This window comes from Spodoptera frugiperda, chromosome 4 (assembly GCF_023101765.2).
Source record: "Spodoptera frugiperda isolate SF20-4 chromosome 4, AGI-APGP_CSIRO_Sfru_2.0, whole genome shotgun sequence".
Taxonomy (NCBI): Eukaryota; Metazoa; Arthropoda; class Insecta; order Lepidoptera; family Noctuidae; genus Spodoptera; species Spodoptera frugiperda.
In genome coordinates, this window is record NC_064215.1 from 5,816,780 (window position 1) to 5,834,758 (window position 17,979).

At 36.0% G+C, this 17,979-nt stretch overlaps 3 protein-coding genes across 3 annotated transcripts; all 3 read right to left on the bottom strand.

Annotated features, from left to right (window-relative positions):
* Positions 1 to 5,744: 5,744 nt before the first annotated feature.
* Positions 5,745 to 7,759, bottom strand: LOC118272567 (ommochrome-binding protein-like). The gene has a single exon (XM_035589148.2). The coding sequence runs from the start codon at positions 6,888 to 6,890 to the stop codon at positions 6,123 to 6,125; it is 768 nt and encodes a 255-aa protein (XP_035445041.2). The 5' UTR covers positions 6,891 to 7,759; the 3' UTR covers positions 5,745 to 6,122.
* A 378-nt stretch (positions 7,760 to 8,137) lies between these two features.
* On the bottom strand, positions 8,138 to 10,387 carry LOC118272791 (lipase 3-like). The gene is made up of 5 exons (XM_035589468.2): positions 10,197 to 10,387; positions 9,868 to 10,072; positions 8,991 to 9,361; positions 8,746 to 8,904; positions 8,138 to 8,578 (listed from the first exon to the last, which is right to left on the bottom strand). Exons 1-5 carry the CDS (start codon positions 10,344 to 10,346, stop codon positions 8,189 to 8,191), a joined length of 1,275 nt encoding a protein of 424 aa, XP_035445361.2. The 5' UTR covers positions 10,347 to 10,387; the 3' UTR covers positions 8,138 to 8,188.
* A 4,086-nt stretch (positions 10,388 to 14,473) lies between these two features.
* On the bottom strand, positions 14,474 to 16,651 carry LOC118272788 (lipase 3-like). The gene is made up of 5 exons (XM_035589465.2): positions 16,463 to 16,651; positions 15,763 to 15,967; positions 15,309 to 15,679; positions 15,066 to 15,224; positions 14,474 to 14,974 (listed from the first exon to the last, which is right to left on the bottom strand). Exons 1-5 carry the CDS (start codon positions 16,613 to 16,615, stop codon positions 14,546 to 14,548), a joined length of 1,317 nt encoding a protein of 438 aa, XP_035445358.2. The 5' UTR covers positions 16,616 to 16,651; the 3' UTR covers positions 14,474 to 14,545.
* Positions 16,652 to 17,979: the final 1,328 nt, after the last annotated feature.

Genomic DNA, 17,979 nt, shown 5'->3' on the forward strand with positions numbered 1-17,979 from the left:
TGTCACTCACTGACTCACCGATCATCAAAAGTCCAAGGCACTTCTAGCAGACTTAGAAGCTTCATATTTGGAATACATATAGAGTTTAGTGTCTTAATCATGGGAAAACTTAAATATTTTGTAATTTCGGTCCAGTTTTCCAAATACACCAACTGCATCAATAACTTTGTAATCCCATATATTTATATGGGATTACAAAGTTATTGATGCAGTTGGTGGAAACTGTGGCTGAAGCTCAAGAAGTAGTACCGGAAAAGAAAAAGAGGAAGACTACATATAAAAATAAGAAAATATCATAAGACCTTTAACAAAATTCGTTAGAAGTAGATGGTATCAAAAAGAAAGGCTCTACAAAAAGAAGTGAGATCCCATCAAAAACATCCTGTAAAAAACCCAAGTCTCGCAGCTCAGTCTTTCTACCGTCAAAAGTTGTGAGATCCATGTAATACCAAGTCGGTTAATCTATTTAGTGTCTACTTGAAGGACCTTCTGTCTTAAGTTATTACATAAGTTATTATCATGCCAATATTAAAAATATTTAACGTTTTAAACAAATAGATCGACTTGGACATCGCATGAAAACAAAATGAATATTACAATATTATATTAGATTCTTTAGTCTCTCGCGCCTCACGCGATTGAAACTCTCGTTCCTGTTGGTCGCTGGCCCGTCGTGCTGTGTAGTGTGATACATACTAATAATCAAATCAAGCGATGTCCAAGTCGATCTATTTGTTTAAAACGTTAAATATTTTTAATATTGGCATGATAATAACTTATGTAATAACTTAAGACAGAAGGTCCTTCAAGTAGACACTAAATAGATTAACCGACTTGGTATTACATGGATCTCACAACTTTTGACGGTAGAAAGACTGAGCTGCGAGACTTGGGTTTTTTACAGGATGTTTTTGATGGGATCATAGTTTAATGTATCTTTCCAACTATCTTCATCTGTTTTTCTAGTTTCTTTCTTAATGCGCCCTTTGTAAGTCCGTTGCGTTAACGCGTCATTCGCGACGGCGTACGAGCTGCTAAGGCTGGGCATTTATATGCAGATCACTTTAACATGCTAATATCTATACGAACCTGCCCTCCATGTTTACTCCTAAGAAAGCTTTGTAAATTTAAAGAACGCGCTTCAAGAAACGCCTTTATTAAGTATCGTATTACCTTCAACAACTTTCTTATTTATAAATAAACCAAAGTTCTATTCAATTTCTTTGGTAAAGTTTTTAGAATTGAATATTTCTTATGTAAAGAATTATAGGTAACTCCTACGTCTTTATTGTTGTCTTATATTTATTTAATTTTTAATAAAATGTTGCCACACTCTAGGATTTTCTCCTGTGTCGTGGACGCATTTGCATACAATATCATTTAGTCGGGCAGTATAATAATACCTATGTAGTAACCTAATGAATTAGATGAAAATGATTATATAAATGTAGGTAGTTATTAGAATTACAATGGCTTTCATATGACGTCTATGTAAAAGCCGGTTTTTACTTAGATAAGATGCAATCGGTACCCATCACGTATGTGATTTTGCTAATTAAATTAATGATAGTGAAGATAACTGAGGTTATCCATCAAAAACCAAAACAAAATTTCTGATTGTTTTATTTATATTTGCAGTGTTTATGCGAATAATGCAGACTTTGAACAACGTACAAATTATTATGTATGCTTAATACTTTTATCTCTGTTATACTCTACATAAATAGAAGTCAATGTCTTTGATAAATATTAAATCAATACATTTATTTCATTTTAAAAGGTCAAGAATGCAATTTATATTTTTTTTTATGTTTTAAGTTTTTAATGACTTTAATTCGCTCTCAACGTCAGATTAGAACGTGCATGGTATTTTTATCTTTGTTGGTGTTCAAAGCCGATAGACGAGAGAATGATATGCATTTGCACGAAGGATAACACGGTGAGTAAACATGTTAGTCAGGTCATGAAGAGGGAATATCTCGCAGTATGCACATGATCGTGTCATCCGACACGTGCCAGCTATTTTGTTAGCGGGGCTTGGCCGCAACTCCCGCCGCTGACCGCGTCGCCCTCTGAATTACAATAAGCCCCGTATCGACTAACTTTCCTCAGAAATCTACTTACAAGTAAAAGATAGGTCATTTAAAATGAGCTTGCAATTGAGCTTAGACTTTAATAACCGTATTATAAAGGATCTTTAGAAAATATTCGCGTGCCAACGTATTTTATGTAGATGCTAGCAGCCCGCCCAAGCTTCCCACGGGTGCTATCCCTCGATTTTCCTGGTGAATTTGTCGATTTTTTACATATACTTATACTTATATCTTGTTAAAGGAATGAACATAATAAAAAAGAATTGTTCTACATGGTGCATCTTTCAGAACTAAAGCTTAGTAAAACATAACAGCAATTCAGTTTAATTTACGTATAAACCAAAATTATTTTTTTCTAAAATGTTGTATCTTCGGTATCATGCCGTGTATCGTAAATATTGTCGTATCGATCGGCATCTTAATAACATACTCGTAGATTGAATTGTTATTACGAACTTGACTGTTGTCCTTAATGATAAAATAATACAAGAAAACAACCAGATTAATACATTTTCGAAGATAACAAAGATAAATAAACTAATTAGATGTGATTTTCTCTTTGTACTGTATTAAACTCTAATTATACGCAGAATAATGAGATAACAGAGCCGAACGTTGTTAATAATTGCGTATATAGAAGCCATAGGTGGTCTTATTCCGATCAGCACATAGTCTACACTTATTCAACAGATTCTATGACGAAAATAAATTAATTACTAGACACTAAAAGAAGCCATTGAAAAGAACGATCGAGATGAAAATGTTTGTTAATTATATTTACCACGGAATAAGTAAACGTTGTGAAAATTGCTACGAACAGGCGTTAATGTAATTTGCTTTCGTAAATACGTAGGTACTTGTTCCTTAAGCCAAGCTCTGCCCATTCAATCTCGGTGCAGATCCAGCGTGGGCTTCTCTCAGCAAACGCCTTACAATCCCATTGAATAAGCTTTATGAAATTCTGTGGCTTTTGTCATACTACTTTACTGTGAGGATTTATGTTCCTAGTTTATGACGTCGAACAAAGAAAACTATATATATAACGTGCGCTAACATACATACTCAAGATATTATTTGCAGTAAAAATCGGAAAGAAATTTACTATTATAGTGTGTATTAAGGCCGTATTGTGATAGCTGATACCCCAGTATAAAAGAGAATATGTAATCTTTTTATAGTTTCAATTTCATACAAGACTATATATTTCCTTGCACTAGGTAAAAAACAACTTACTCGTGTACAAGGCATGTATTTTTTACATACATTTTTATAATGTATGCCACTTAAAATGAATGGAGTATTAAACCCGTCGTGTGCCGGAACGCAGATCCACGCGAGACACAATGTATTTTCTTTCGCAAGTAATTCCATACGCATTTGAATTGCCCTTTACCTCCAGAGGTTACAAACGTACACATACCAATAGATATAATTTTAAGTATAATTAACTTACCTTTAATATCTTGTTGCAGAGTAACTTCTGTTAAATTGTCTATCAGTTACAATATCAGATATTTGATACTAAGTGTGATATGAGGTACGTGAAAACGTACAAAGCTCGCGGTCGCATGAAGCCTCCGCTACGGGAGCCGGTCCTTATGTAAACCGTTCGGGGACACATATGGCACTCCGATACTTACATTATATTGGGATTACACATTACTTACCTTTACTTCCAGTACTCTTTCAGGACCTTTTCTTGAAAACGACCTACATAAACAACTTCAACACAGCCTAGTGTTAAATGTAAATGCAGTACCTACTTAGGTGGCTTTTCCACCAGAGATGTGATTCCACGAATCATATTAATTGGTACACATAGCTTAGCACTGGTGGCCCAGTAATACTTTGCCCGACAGGGGAATCGAACCCGATACCTCTTGCGCGGCAGTCGCAATTGCGACTACTCGACCAACGAGGGAGTCCAGTAAGGCAACGTCCAGGCAAGTAAGTATGTTTTGTTATATATTGTCATTTCTATTGGTATAAAGCTTTCGTACTTCCATCACATTCATGTATCGATCCCTAGCAATATATTTTCTTATACACTCCGTTTATTACACCTACCAGAGTTATAAGTAGGATTTATCTATTTTCGGCATGAGATAACGCGTGATCGCTCTCTATTAGGTACGTACTTAGAATAAGTACTCGTATTAATACAATTATCAAAAATCACGTACCGAACCATATTCGTCAATGTACCTAAGACGCAAATTATTTCCATTATCACATTAATAGCATCTAGATGACTGCGTAGTTTTCCAGATTAAAGTTTAAACTATCGTAATCCCTGATAATCGTTCCTTTCGCGTTTACCTTTACAATAGTGGAAAGGCAAATGTTTGTCGTTTTTAGAAAGCCATTTTAATTTAAATGAAGTGAACTATCAATCACTGGGCTGGATCAATCTATCACCTGTGGGTGCTAACGAGTGAGTCGCGTGACCTCCCTCCCACTAACCATTCCATTGACACAACAAATATGATTATAACATTGTTCTCAATTGTCTTGTCTTCCATTGTTTTAATAAAATGTAAAATCAACAGCTGAAGATTAATAAGTGCAACAAAATATGTATGAAATTTAATGCAATTTTCTAAAATTTTGTTAAGTGCGTTGAGTTTACTTTTGACTTATTCAAGGAGTTCCTTTCTTTGCTAAATTATTAGTTGTTTTTTTTGTTTGTCTAAACTGTACAGGTACATTTTTTTGTTTTACATCCATTGCTATTAACTTCAATCTACTCCAGTAAACTGTCTATCAGCAACATCACCTATCTATCGTATTTTATTCTTTTTTTAGCGTTGATAAGTCTGCGTTTAGCCTCCAACCCACTTACTGCCACGAAGCGAAGATGTTACCAGAGATGGAGCACACAGACTTAGAAAGTACCTATTCTCTCAGACCTTAAAAAGACCCGGGTTGTATTTCTCAGGAAAAATAGAAGCCGGCAGATTGTTCCATTCCATTCTTTGCGCTTCTGTCTTACTTTGCGGGGAAAAACAAGCATAGTGCTATGTATAATTTGTTCGACACTAATCAACAGCTAATTAATTATACTGCAGGTAATTTAGCATGTAGATAATATCTAATCAGTCGCGATTAATTTTATTTGATCAAATGATGAAGCAGGTGATCAGATACATGTTTTACACAATGAACATTATTATTGCCTTAATAATTAGCTCATTAAAATGCTACTGTTTAGCACGAAATCTGTCGATGTGGCCATTTTCAGTGTAACAATCATCGTAATCAATGTAACGAGTGAATCATAATGAGATACGAGACACAAATATGATGCACCTGTGATTATTTATCAACAAAACTATTCATTATTTATTGTATCTTATAGGTATAGATGCTTCTATACAATAAGTTGAATTAGCTAAATATTCACGAAACAATCCAATTTTGAAATATCTCATCATTAAAACCAAATCCCGCTGTGTCTAAGTAGAGAAGAAAGGACTGTTAATATCGAAATGACTAAAACCAAGATTCATTTATTTCCATTTGTGTCATTCCACATTTTCCGGCGGGACCATGGCCCCGTCCCCTCCGCACTCGCTGCTGGACTCTCCACGAATATAAATTACATTTCATTTTACCACTTACAGTATGCGCGTAAGTAATGCCCTTTTCAAATCATTTCAACCTTGCGAATATTTTATTATTCAATTCCACATTTTTGTTAGAATACAACAATTACATCACCAGTTATTACGCTCGGAACATTAAAATTTATGAATTAGTTAATTGGTGAAAGCTACCGGCTATAAGTAAGTCTATTTGAAATTCTAAACGTGCCTTACTAAGCCTTAATATTCTGTCTTACTGAGTCAGGAATCAAAACGTTCACAATCACATTATTGTGTCTCGACTTCGTGCCGATGATTAAATGTCTATTTTAGTTACGCTAAGTTAGGGTCCAGTTGCCATTTTTATAAATACTAATTTATTGAAACTTTAAAAACAATATTATGTATTAAGACTATGTCATTTAATAATATACAGTATATAGATTTAGCAAGGAGTCAATATGTTGACTGAGCGCTCGTCACTGTAAATGATGTTATTACTTTTATCAAAGGCTAGTCCGTATCCGTTATTTACTGGCAATACCAACGACAATTGCTTATCAATTTTATTAATAGAATATATTCCATTGTGTGCTATAAAGTACGGTGTTCCGAATGCATCCGTCGTAGCGCCACGGATGCTAATTTCGTTGCCGTGAACTAGAACCGGTCTTTTACTCCCCTTCACTAATACAAACAGTCCTGTCGGATTAATGAAATACAAATCACTATTAACATCGATTACAAAGTGCTGAATTAGATTTTCCTTTACCTCCGGGACCAAAATCTTCGTATTATTTTTGTACTCGTACAAGTTCTGTTTGGCTGTATCTACGAAGAACAGATTATCGTGGAAATACATGTCGAATATGTCTGTTTGGTTTACAAGCGCAGGTATATCGATGTCGCTGGTGCAATAATTGTATCTGAATATACCATCACTTCCTCCGAGGAAAACTTCACCAGATGTTTGGTCGACAGCACTGGCGAACCCATTACGAATTCCAGGCACAATGGAAGCTAACCCCGTGTCAAGATTCAACACCACAGATTGAAAGCTCTGGTCTGAAAACTCGTCCGCATTTATACAGAAAAACAAAGTATTCTTCTGTCGGTCTATTGAGAACTTGTATGGAATATTTGCGTCCGCTAGTATTACATTTTTTCTGTGTGGCACTCCAGATATCACGACATCCTTTGTATCAGTAATCATTGTTGTATAATCATTGTGAAACAAACACGACAAATAATTTAATATGTAACGAAAATACTGCACGAGCGAACGATAAGATTGATTTTAATAAATGACACGATCAATTGATGACATTGATAAGGCAGTAGACTGGACTACGCAAAGAGTATGTATACTATTATGTAGCGTTTGGCGTAAAGGTCAACCAAGTCAACCTACACAATAGCTACGCCCTGTAAAGCTGACCTCTATTGTATAAGTTGATACTAGACCGGAATGTATTTAGCTATTGTGGCGTTTTACTTTCATTTTCTGAATAATAGGTATGGTATGGCATCTCTATATATAAACATCAATTCCTGTTCATTAGTCTCGTTAAACTCGGGAGCGGCTGGACCGATATGGCAAATTTTGGCCTTGAAATGGTGAGAAAAAAAATGTTTGAGGTGGTACGAAGTTTGTTGGGTCAGCTAGTCTTACATAACATATTTACACCTCTGCCCTTTCTTATGGGAAATAAAAGTGAAAGTGTTATTGTTTCTGCTTTCTGAAAATAGAAAAATATTATAATGTTTTCAATGAAAACTGATTATAAATATAGTTTTCATACGATATAATTATTTTTATCGTGAATGTGAAATAATGTTTATTGTCGCCCCTAATCAGATTATGACAATAATTAATTAAGCTAAAACATATTAGCGCGTGTAGGATTCAAACTGGCGACCTCGAATGTTCGATACCGTGAATATAATATATTTCGCCAATAACACTGATACATTAACTAGCGTTTGAAAAAGATATCTAACTTCCGAGCAAACTATCTTAATTACTATGATATGAAATATTATAGACTAATAAAAAAAATTAAATATCTGTTGGTAATATTGAAATAACCGCAACCACATATGGGTATATGTGGTTGCGGTTATTTCATCACATTTTTTACATTTGGCTGTTTGTTTCGGCTAATCTTTAAATTTAAATTACCGATTTTGACGGGAATTTTATTGGTACTTATGTAGTTAGGAGGCTACTTTTAAAGTAGAAAAAAGAACAAAAGCCCAAATTCTGTCAAAAGTTATTATTCTACGCAGACGAAGTCGCAGGCAACAGCTAATAAACAATATATCGAAAGCAAAGTCATATATCAAGGTCTGTCCTCCCAGATGAAAGAAACAGCAACACGTGGTTTAATACGATACTTCTTCTAAGATTGTATAGAGACGCAACAGTACCTACTAATTAGGTTTAAGTAAACAAAATAATTCATCTCTGTTCAATTTTATTGCATTGTTCATTAACCAGTAACCGTTATCCTAAACACTATCGTCAATAGCTTTAATAAGGTTAATCATCCTATCGTACACTAATTCTTTGGCGTTGATACCGTAGTTGAAGTCGACATGGCTGAAGGAGGCCATAGGTACCCTCATCTTGGTCGGTCTAGCAAGCTCTCTGAACAGTCTATCAACATCTTCGACATGTGCTAGATGATCATTGTCGGAGTAATGAAGGAACACTGGAGCGGTCACTTTAGATAAGTCGTAAGGCGGAGGTGTGAAGGATCCATAGGCTCTGTAGTTAGCCATTCGGGATCCTTGGTCGTAGCGTCGGAAGTGACCGGCAGCTATTCCTTGGCCGTAGTGGGCCAGCTGTCTCACTGATATACCAGCCGGTGCGTGGCCCATGATGACCGGCAACATGGTCTAGAACAAAAATAATAATAACTGTATAATCATTTAAAAAAAAAACTGTATAATCTAGAAAAGAGTATTATTGATAACGAAACTGGTTGTCAATATTTGCTACGTATAGTAACCAGATTTCTTGTCAATGGAATTTTATACAAAGTCTACTATTAATAAGAACATACCGCATTATGCTGTTCTATGTTCCATCCTCCCATTATCATGAGGACGGCACTGCATAAAGGTTGAGTTAAAGCATCGTCGTTACAGTATTTGGAGCCAAGTTTTTGAGTAAACTCGTTACTGGGCAGGAACTCGCCAATGCCTATTAACGATGCTATACTCTGAAAAACAATTAACATGTTTTTATAAACAATAAAACCACATTAAAATTAAATAAAATGAGATGACATAGAATAAGTAGACTTACTTCAATTCTGTTTGCATGTGGCGATATAAAGTTAAGGATGGGGCTCTCGTTGTGAGCCATATAAGCTACTGGAGCCATTGCGTGCATTGAGATTATTTTGGAATTGTACTCTGGTCGCATGGCACCAAAAACAAAGTAGGACGTCGTGCCCTGCGAGTGACCGATGTAGTGAAGGCCCTTTTCTCCAGACACAGCTAATGCATAATCAATCATGGCTGGTAAGTCCTTACTGCCGATTTCTTCCCAAGAGAATTTCCAGAACGCCGTGCTCAGTAAAGCGTCAGGGTTTAATCTGACGTGCTTACGAGAGTAGTAGTTACCGCGAGCGTTGCCCATCCATACGTCGTAGCCTTCTTCAGCGAGAATGTAACCTGCAAGTACATAATGAAAAAGAACTCGTCATACACCAAGTATTACATAAGTTGTTCGTTTCGTAACGTCAACGTAAAGTAGAGTAGACCAAGCGTAGGCGTAACTTAACTGGATAAAGAAAAACAAAAGTAACTTTCAAAGGTAATGCCATAACATCTCGTACCTACCTACATAAACTCACTCCCTTGGGGTATTTAGGCACTTAGAAACAACAAATGTCACGTTGTATCCATGTGTTCTGTCTATGTTTACTGTAGAAGTAAATTAGGTTATGAGTACCATTTGACCCACGTCAAGGATAGGTCTCCTTCAACTTGAACTTTTAGCCTCGCAATTTCACGTACTCGGACGTCTTCTAACAAAGAACTTTAAAGATAAGCATAAAAGATACCTAATTCTCAAAATGCATTGACTCACTCCTCATAAAAATATCTTTTAAAGGAGAAAATCCTAGTGTGGGCCTACTTTTTGCATGGAAGAAAATAAAATTATAATATATTCTTACCCAAAGCTCGGCCTGGACCGAAAATAACGTAATCAGCAGATGAAACAAGCATCCCGTGCATAAGGAACACAACAGGTTTCCTTTGACCCGGTACATTGTTAGCGTCGCGGCCGTGAGGGATGCGGTGCATCTCCAGAATGTAGCCATCTTCTGTCGTCACTGAGTGCACTTCCACTGGGTAACGATATTTCCTAATGAGATCTGGCTGCAATGAAACAAATACTCTTGTTTTATGCATACGCCGAGGAAACTTTTGTAAAGCAAAGGATATTTCTCGGTTGTTGATTACTTAATTCTGATAGAAGAAATATTAGAAATGTACTACTCACCACATCAAGAAGAGCATCTTCGAGTACATTATCAGAATAACGCACGTTGACGTCTTTCACCCATTGTTCCACAGTGTCAGCGTTGGGTGATCTCCTGGCCGCGGCCAGAGAGACACACGTGGCTATTATTAACAATCCGACACGTAACATGGTGCAAACACTACGGGTCACTCATTGTGAGTAATACCCAAATCCGTGTTTTATAACTTTTGTTTCCTGATAAATAATAAATAAGCTCTGATAAGATTGCAATCAGTAGCCATCAAAATCTAGATAACGGTACAATAATATACCCAAATATTATCATCAAAATAGAAAACGTAGTGTAATTCGGTGAGTAAGCGCCTACCTACATAATACTGGGCGGAAAGTGTCTGTATGAATGTTTAATCGCTATAATACCCTTTATTAAGCAACTAACTACCTATTATGCACAATTATATACTAAAGCCAAAGCCAGAAGTAGTAAAACAGTAACAGTTACTACCTACATCTTGTTAAGTTCTGGTTAGTCTTACATGTGAATAATTTGACGTATTTAATTTTGCCACCATCTATATGTTAGTTACGTGTACGTTCTTTTTCCAATATTTTGAGCTTCAACATAATCGTACACTTTTTGAAATTGTTTTATACCTACGTAGGTACTATGTTCGGTTTTCCGAATTTAATGACCGGTTTATCAATTGTTTAGCAACACATGACCGATTTTTTTAAAATCATATTGACCAAACTTTTCTGTCAGTATTCTCATTCGAAATAACCGTAAATATCACGATTACGTAATAAAGATCTTTTGAAAAACTGAAAGAATTAAATACAACACCTGAATTAAATCACAGTTCAACACAGAGCATGAAATGATTTCATGAACCCGACGTTAAGTATTAACAAAACCGTTTTAAAGCAATTAGCAATGCCATTTTGCGGTGATACTCGTATCATGAAACTAAATTGCCACATTAGAAAATTGAAATTGAAACACTATTTAGTGTTTCGTTTCTGTTAGCTGACTGTATGAAATGAACATCCTGTGTAGCTTTACCTAACATAACCTATGAAGCGTTTCTTCCCAGTGTAAGGTAGATAAAGGCGGCTCCTTAGTGTGATGTGAAAATTTATTTGCATCATCATCATCATCAGCCTGTTCTCGACGTCACTGCTGGGCATAGGTCTCTACAATGGCACGCCACTGAGCTCGATATTCAGCTCTACGCATCCAACCACTACTAGCCACCTTACGGATATCGTCACTCCACCTAGCTGGACCCTGGAACCCTAAACTACGCCTGCCTAGACGTTATTTGCATAAAGAATTAAAATTATTATATAATATTAGTTCTATTAACATAAGCTAGTGTACCGCGAGCGTTACCAGAAAAGAAGTAGCTTCTGTGGTTTTCAACATTATATTCTTAATCTAAAATTATAAAGTTTATACGAACCGATTAGAAACACAAAGTTTTTGAAATTAAACCGTCTGTTTTGGTTTCTTGGCTTAATTCACGTACGCCTCTGTAAAATAACCATAAATACTTTTTTTTTGAGGTGGGAAATTCATCCAATGACTTCTCTTGCCTTGGGCGAGGCGAGAGGGAGTGTCAGACTCTTACTGACTAAAAACCACCCCGTTCCTACTTCTGCTTTTCGAGCCGGAGCCCCGGTAAACCTGCTAGGTAGTCCGCGGCTCCGGAACCATAAATACTGACATTCATTGTAGGTGCCCAGGTATGTAAATACATGCGTAATTATTTAATGTATATTATTTAATTAATTACTTGTACCTATTGATAATTACGTTATCGTTAATTATCATTAATTGGATTTCACGATAACATTAATATTTGTGATTTAGACACTGTTCCATAGTTTTAAACTACGTAACAAGTGTTTAAATGTTTAGAAAATTATAGATATGATGTGGTTATCGGCGGTACCTTCTCCGGATCAACAAAACCTACGTAATTGTTTGTTATCGCTGATTTGAAAAAGCTTATAATATTGTATAATCTCTGAAATAACTGGTTGTAGGTAGAAAATTATTTTCGCATTCCAAGAAAGCTAGAAAGCTAATAAGAATAATATCAAGGTATTTGATCTTTATCTTTAATCTTGTTATTATTAGTACCTACCTACCATAGATTAATACAAAAATGTTATATAATACGGCTACAATATATAATTGTTATTGCTGACTAGCCTATAAATAAATTCAGCTTATGGCTTTTTTACAATTAATAAATACGTTTTTTTGAGGTGGGAAATGCCCTCCAATGGCTTCTCTTGCCTTGGGCGAGGCGAAATGGAGTGTCAGACTGTTACTGACTAAAAACCTGTAGACCCCGTTCCTATTCCTGCTTTTCGAGACCGGAGCCCCGGTAAAATGCTAGGTAGTCCGCGGCTCCGGAACCATAAATACTGCAATCATTCAAACACAAATATGTTTTAGTTTGCCCAGGTATGTAAATACATGCGTAATTATTTAATGTATATTATTTAATTAATTACTTGTACCTATTGATAATTACGTTGGCATCGTTAATTATCATTAATTGGATTTCACGATAACATTAATATTTGTGATTTAGACACTGTTCCATAGTTTTAAACTACGTAACAAGTGTTTAAATGTTTAGAAAATTATAGATATGATGTGGTTATCGGCGTTACCTTCTCCGGATCAAGCAAAAACTACGTAATTGTTTGTTATAGCTGATTTGAAAAAGCTTATAATATTGTAACTGAATCTATTGATAGACTAACTTTTGCCCGCGACTTCGTTCGCGTGGAATAGTGACTTCCGGCAAATTTTTGGTTTTAACCACATAGTTCCCGATCTCGCGGAATCTCTTCAAAAATGAGATGTAGAAGATATTCCAGGGAACTCTTCAAAAATCAACATAATGAGCTCTGCGTTTGAATTTAATAGATGTATACTCACTTAGGGCATTGCGCCAAGTTTAAAAACGGACTTAAACTAAAGAAATATTATAATCTTTCCTAACTTAAGATGAAAACTAACTTAAAATAATAGAAAGCTACGAATTACGATCTTTATCTTTAACCTTGTTATTATTAGTACCTACCTACCATAGATTAATACAAAAATGTTATATAATACGGCTACAATATATAATTGTTATTGCTGACTAGCCTATAAATAAATTCAGCTTATGGATTTTTTTACAATTAATTAATACGTTTATGTCTATGGCTGATTTGCCCTCGTAGGCTGCGTGACGTTAAATAATTTAACCAGAAAACCAGGAAAACCCAACAAATAAACTTATTAATTGACAAATGTTTACGAAACCATATTTATTTAGAATATGTATACGAAACAGCAGGACCACTACAGACAAATAATCATACGACTGATAATACACGTTCTGACGAAAGTACCTACGCGCTCGGCCGATATTCAAACACAAATGAATGTAACTATCCTATGTCCTTTCTAAGGTTCATTAAAAAATATCTGTACCAAATTTCTAACCAAATCCGTCAAATAGTTGCGGAGATTAATGGTATAAGCATAGAATAGTGTTCACGTGATTCTTTAATTTGACATAACTATTTTATTTATGAACCGATTGACATGAAACAAACACTAAATGTAAATTGAAGCATACCACAATATATTCGTGAAAACCGCATCCAACTCGGATCAGCCGTTTCTGAGATTAGCGCGCATAGACACACAGACAAACAGACAAACAGACAAACAGACAAACAGACAAACAGATAAACAGACAAACAGACAAAAAAAAAAAGTTAATTACATTTTTGGGTTCGACATCGACATAACAATAACCCCTGCTACTTTTTTTATTTTTATTTTCAATGTACAGACAGCACTTTTCTACGATTTTATTATATGTATAGATATAGATAATTGAAGCAGTCGTTTTTTCGTAAAGCCACTATTCGAAATCAATATTCAAGAGAATAAATCGTATGTTTGGCGCTGCCATTTTACTATGAATTTATCATATTTCCTATTTTCATACTACAATTTAATGAGAATGACTCACATACACGCTGATTGGGTGAAACAGCATTCATATTTGCCACACCAACAAGCAAGTTCAAGCTTTGAACTAGACGGCTCTTAACATCGAACTTTAGCTTCTGTTAGTCACAAGGTGTGATAAAAAATCTTACTTCATTATTCCAGCCAGTAACAGTGTTCTCATCACAACATTCATCATAATTCTTATTAAAAAAGTAAATACTGCAAAAGGTGCCCATTGGCATTTGGTAATTCAAAGAGTGTATTTTTATTTATCAATTTTTAATTTAGCATTTAATCGTTAAATATCACAATTATATACATAGTGTTCAAAGATCTAATTTTGATATTCGGTGATTTCATTTTCTTCTTCGTAGGCATTGGCGTCCATTGCTCGGATTAGATTGATAATTCTATTGTACAGTAAGTCTCGCGCGTTAATACCGTAAATAAAATCGAGATGGCTAAACGTGCGTTGAGGAACACGGAACTTTCCCATTGGTCTACCAAGCTCCCTGAACAGCTTGTCAACATCGTTGACATGGGCCAACGGGTCACTGTCGGAGTAGTGGAGGAACACTGGAGTCGTTACTTTGGATAATTCGTAGTTTGGCGGCTTGGAGGAACCATATACTTTGCGGTTGGAACGTCGAGAGCCATGGTCATAGCGACGGAAGCCTCTGTCAGTAATGCCTTGTCCGTAGTGTACGAACTGTCTAACTGATGCACCAGCCGGCGTGTGGCCAAAGATAGCAGGCATCATTGTCTGTAATCATTAATTACATATTGTTTAAATGTACATTCATGATAATGCAAAATAAAATCCCGTTACAGAAAGTGATTGTGCCTCAACTCACCGTATTATGTTGGTCTTCGTTCCATCCACCGATCAAAAACAAAATATTACTGCAGAGGGGCTGGAACACAACTTCATCGCGACATATAGATTGGCCGGCCCACGTGAAGATAAGACTGTTGGGCATGAACTCGCCGATGCCAATCAGACGAGCAATAGTCTAAAACAAAACAAAAGAGATGTCAAACAAAAATTCGAAATGCTTGAATAATAATTATGAAAAAATAAATTTAGTTCAACTTACTTCGATATCATTACCATAAGAAGCTAAAACCCTCAAAAATAAGCTTCTGTTGTTGGCCATGTAAGCTACTGGAGCCATGGCGTGCATGGAAATAATCTTAGCGTTGTATTCCGGTCGCAAGGATCCCATAACGAAGAAAGACGTAGTACCCTGTGAGTGACCGATGTAATGCAACCTCTCTTGTCCAGATACTTCAAGGGCATAGTCGATCATAGTGGGCACGTCAATGTTGCCTATTTCATCCCAGGAGAACTGCCAGAACGCCGTGTTCAGTAAAGCGTCAGGGTTCAGTGTGAGGTGCCTGCGAGAGTAGTAGTTACCACGAGCATTGCCCATCCATACGTCAAATCCTTCCTCGGCAAGAATGTATGCTGAAAAAATACAATTTTTATTATTTATTTATTTTATTTCTCTTGAAATAGAAACCTACAAGTTATCTAAAGGTAAAACTTACCCAAACCAGAGCCGGGGCCCATAATAACAAAGTCAGCTGACGAAGAAAGTAGACCGTGCATGACGAACACGACAGGCTTCTTCTGGTTCGGTACATTGTTGGCGTCACGTCCGTGCGGGATGCGGTGCATGCGCAAGATGTAGCCATCTTCTGTCGTCACCGTGTGTGTCTCAACTGGGTAACGGTACTTTGTGATCAATTCTGGCTGAAATTATAACCGGCATTTCAATAATAGTTATATCTTCTGGAAAATCTTGTTCATTCTAGAAATATGTGGCATACGCTAAGATAATGTAAGATGTAAGCTTACACACGTGTTAATATATTTATAAAGTTACAAGTCCATCTTGTAACTTTATAAATATAATATTTCGAAATATATTTTGAAATACGATTGATAGTAAAAACTCTAGTAACACTTATTTAACTGACAGGCTGATGAGCCTGCACATCTGGAGGATCGGGAATCATCGAATCCCTAGCAACTAAATGGCAATACACTGTTAACACTACTGGTGTTGAGGTGTCCATGGGTGGCATCGATTGCTCACCATCAAATGATCCGTCTGTTCATTTGCCGCCATATACCATACAATAAAGTGATCAGGTACCTACTCTCGATAAAAACCAAAAGTCTCTAATTATATCGTTTTACGTATCTATAAATAATAATTATTATGTGTAGGTAATTATAACTCACCACATCTAAGTTTGCATCTTCAAATACATCAGTAGAGTAGCGTGAATCGATATTTTTCAACAACTCCTGGATATCATCGGAAGAGGCGGAGCTCCTGGCAGCCGCCAGAGCGACGCAAGTGGCTATCACCACCAACAACCCTCCACGCAACATTGTTCACTCGCAGCCGTTTAGTATTCATTAATTGATCATAGAATCCGTCTTTTATAATTTTCTTAGGTATGAGATAAAGCAGCTAAGCTTTGATAACAATAGCAATCACGGCTAAAATCTAATAAATGGCTGTAATAATAAATTAGTTATCATAATTACACATGTAGTTATCGTTTCCTACGTAAATAATTGTCAATTGTGGTGTCCTTACAACTCAATCAAAAATACATATTAATTACTTCCTAGAAATTATGAAGATTTTTTTAACTCAGCTCTTACGGAACAACATTACGTTTTTTTGGTTCGCCATATTTGTAAGTATAGACTTATAGTTCTGCCTGAAATTAATCAGGTATTTGATTTTTTGTTCACATTCGCCGAATTAAAGGAAGCCTCTTTTTAATATAAATCTTCCGTTAAATGATAGATACAAAGAATTGATTTTCATTATTCACCATACATTTTGTTATAACTTTCAGACATACTTAATTAATTATTATGTTATCGGCTTACTCATGTAACTGTTGGACGAGGAACTCGACTAGTTTCAAGCCATGCTAGAGGCTCATATTCATGAGCAGCATTCCGCGACATACGACGGCGACGCGGCGATTGTCGCGCTGCTACTGCCAAATAAGATAATAATTAATTCATTATCTGAAAAGCGCATATCGACATCTTTTGGGCATTTTCAGAGTATTAGCATTAGGTGATTTTGTCGCCGTGACTAGATAGAGACATGTGGTGGCCATCAGGAGTCATACAGGTAACGAGGTGCAAGTACTATGGGGCACTCATTGTGAGTGACACTCGAACTCCTGTTTTATAACTTTTGTTATCCGATAATCAAAAATTAAGCTCAGATAAGATTACCATCAGTAGGTTTCAAAATCTAGATAACTCCGTTGTGGTAGCCCAGTGAGTGAGCACATATCTAATACAATAAGGAAATTGTCTGAACAAACATCTTGTTGCTATATAATAACAGTGTATGATTGTAATGGTAAATATATAAACATACGGCTAGAACAATAATTATATCATCCCATTTTATTATTTTTTACCTATATTTAATTATCAGCTTTTTGTATAGTGTGTCTTACATTATTCCCAGGGTATAATAATAAACTCAAGGTTTAGGGTATTATTCCACCAGAGATGTGCTATGTAGCTGTGCTGCGAGGATTTAATAGTTAAGCTGTGAAATTATGTGACCGTTTCCACTGATACTAAGCTATGTGGGGGAAGTAAAATGTGCTATGAAGATGTGTCGCCGTAAAGAAGCTGCACGAGGAAGATGGGAAACCATCCATAGCACGCATCCATAACACACATCCACAGTACGCATCCATAGTACGCATCAT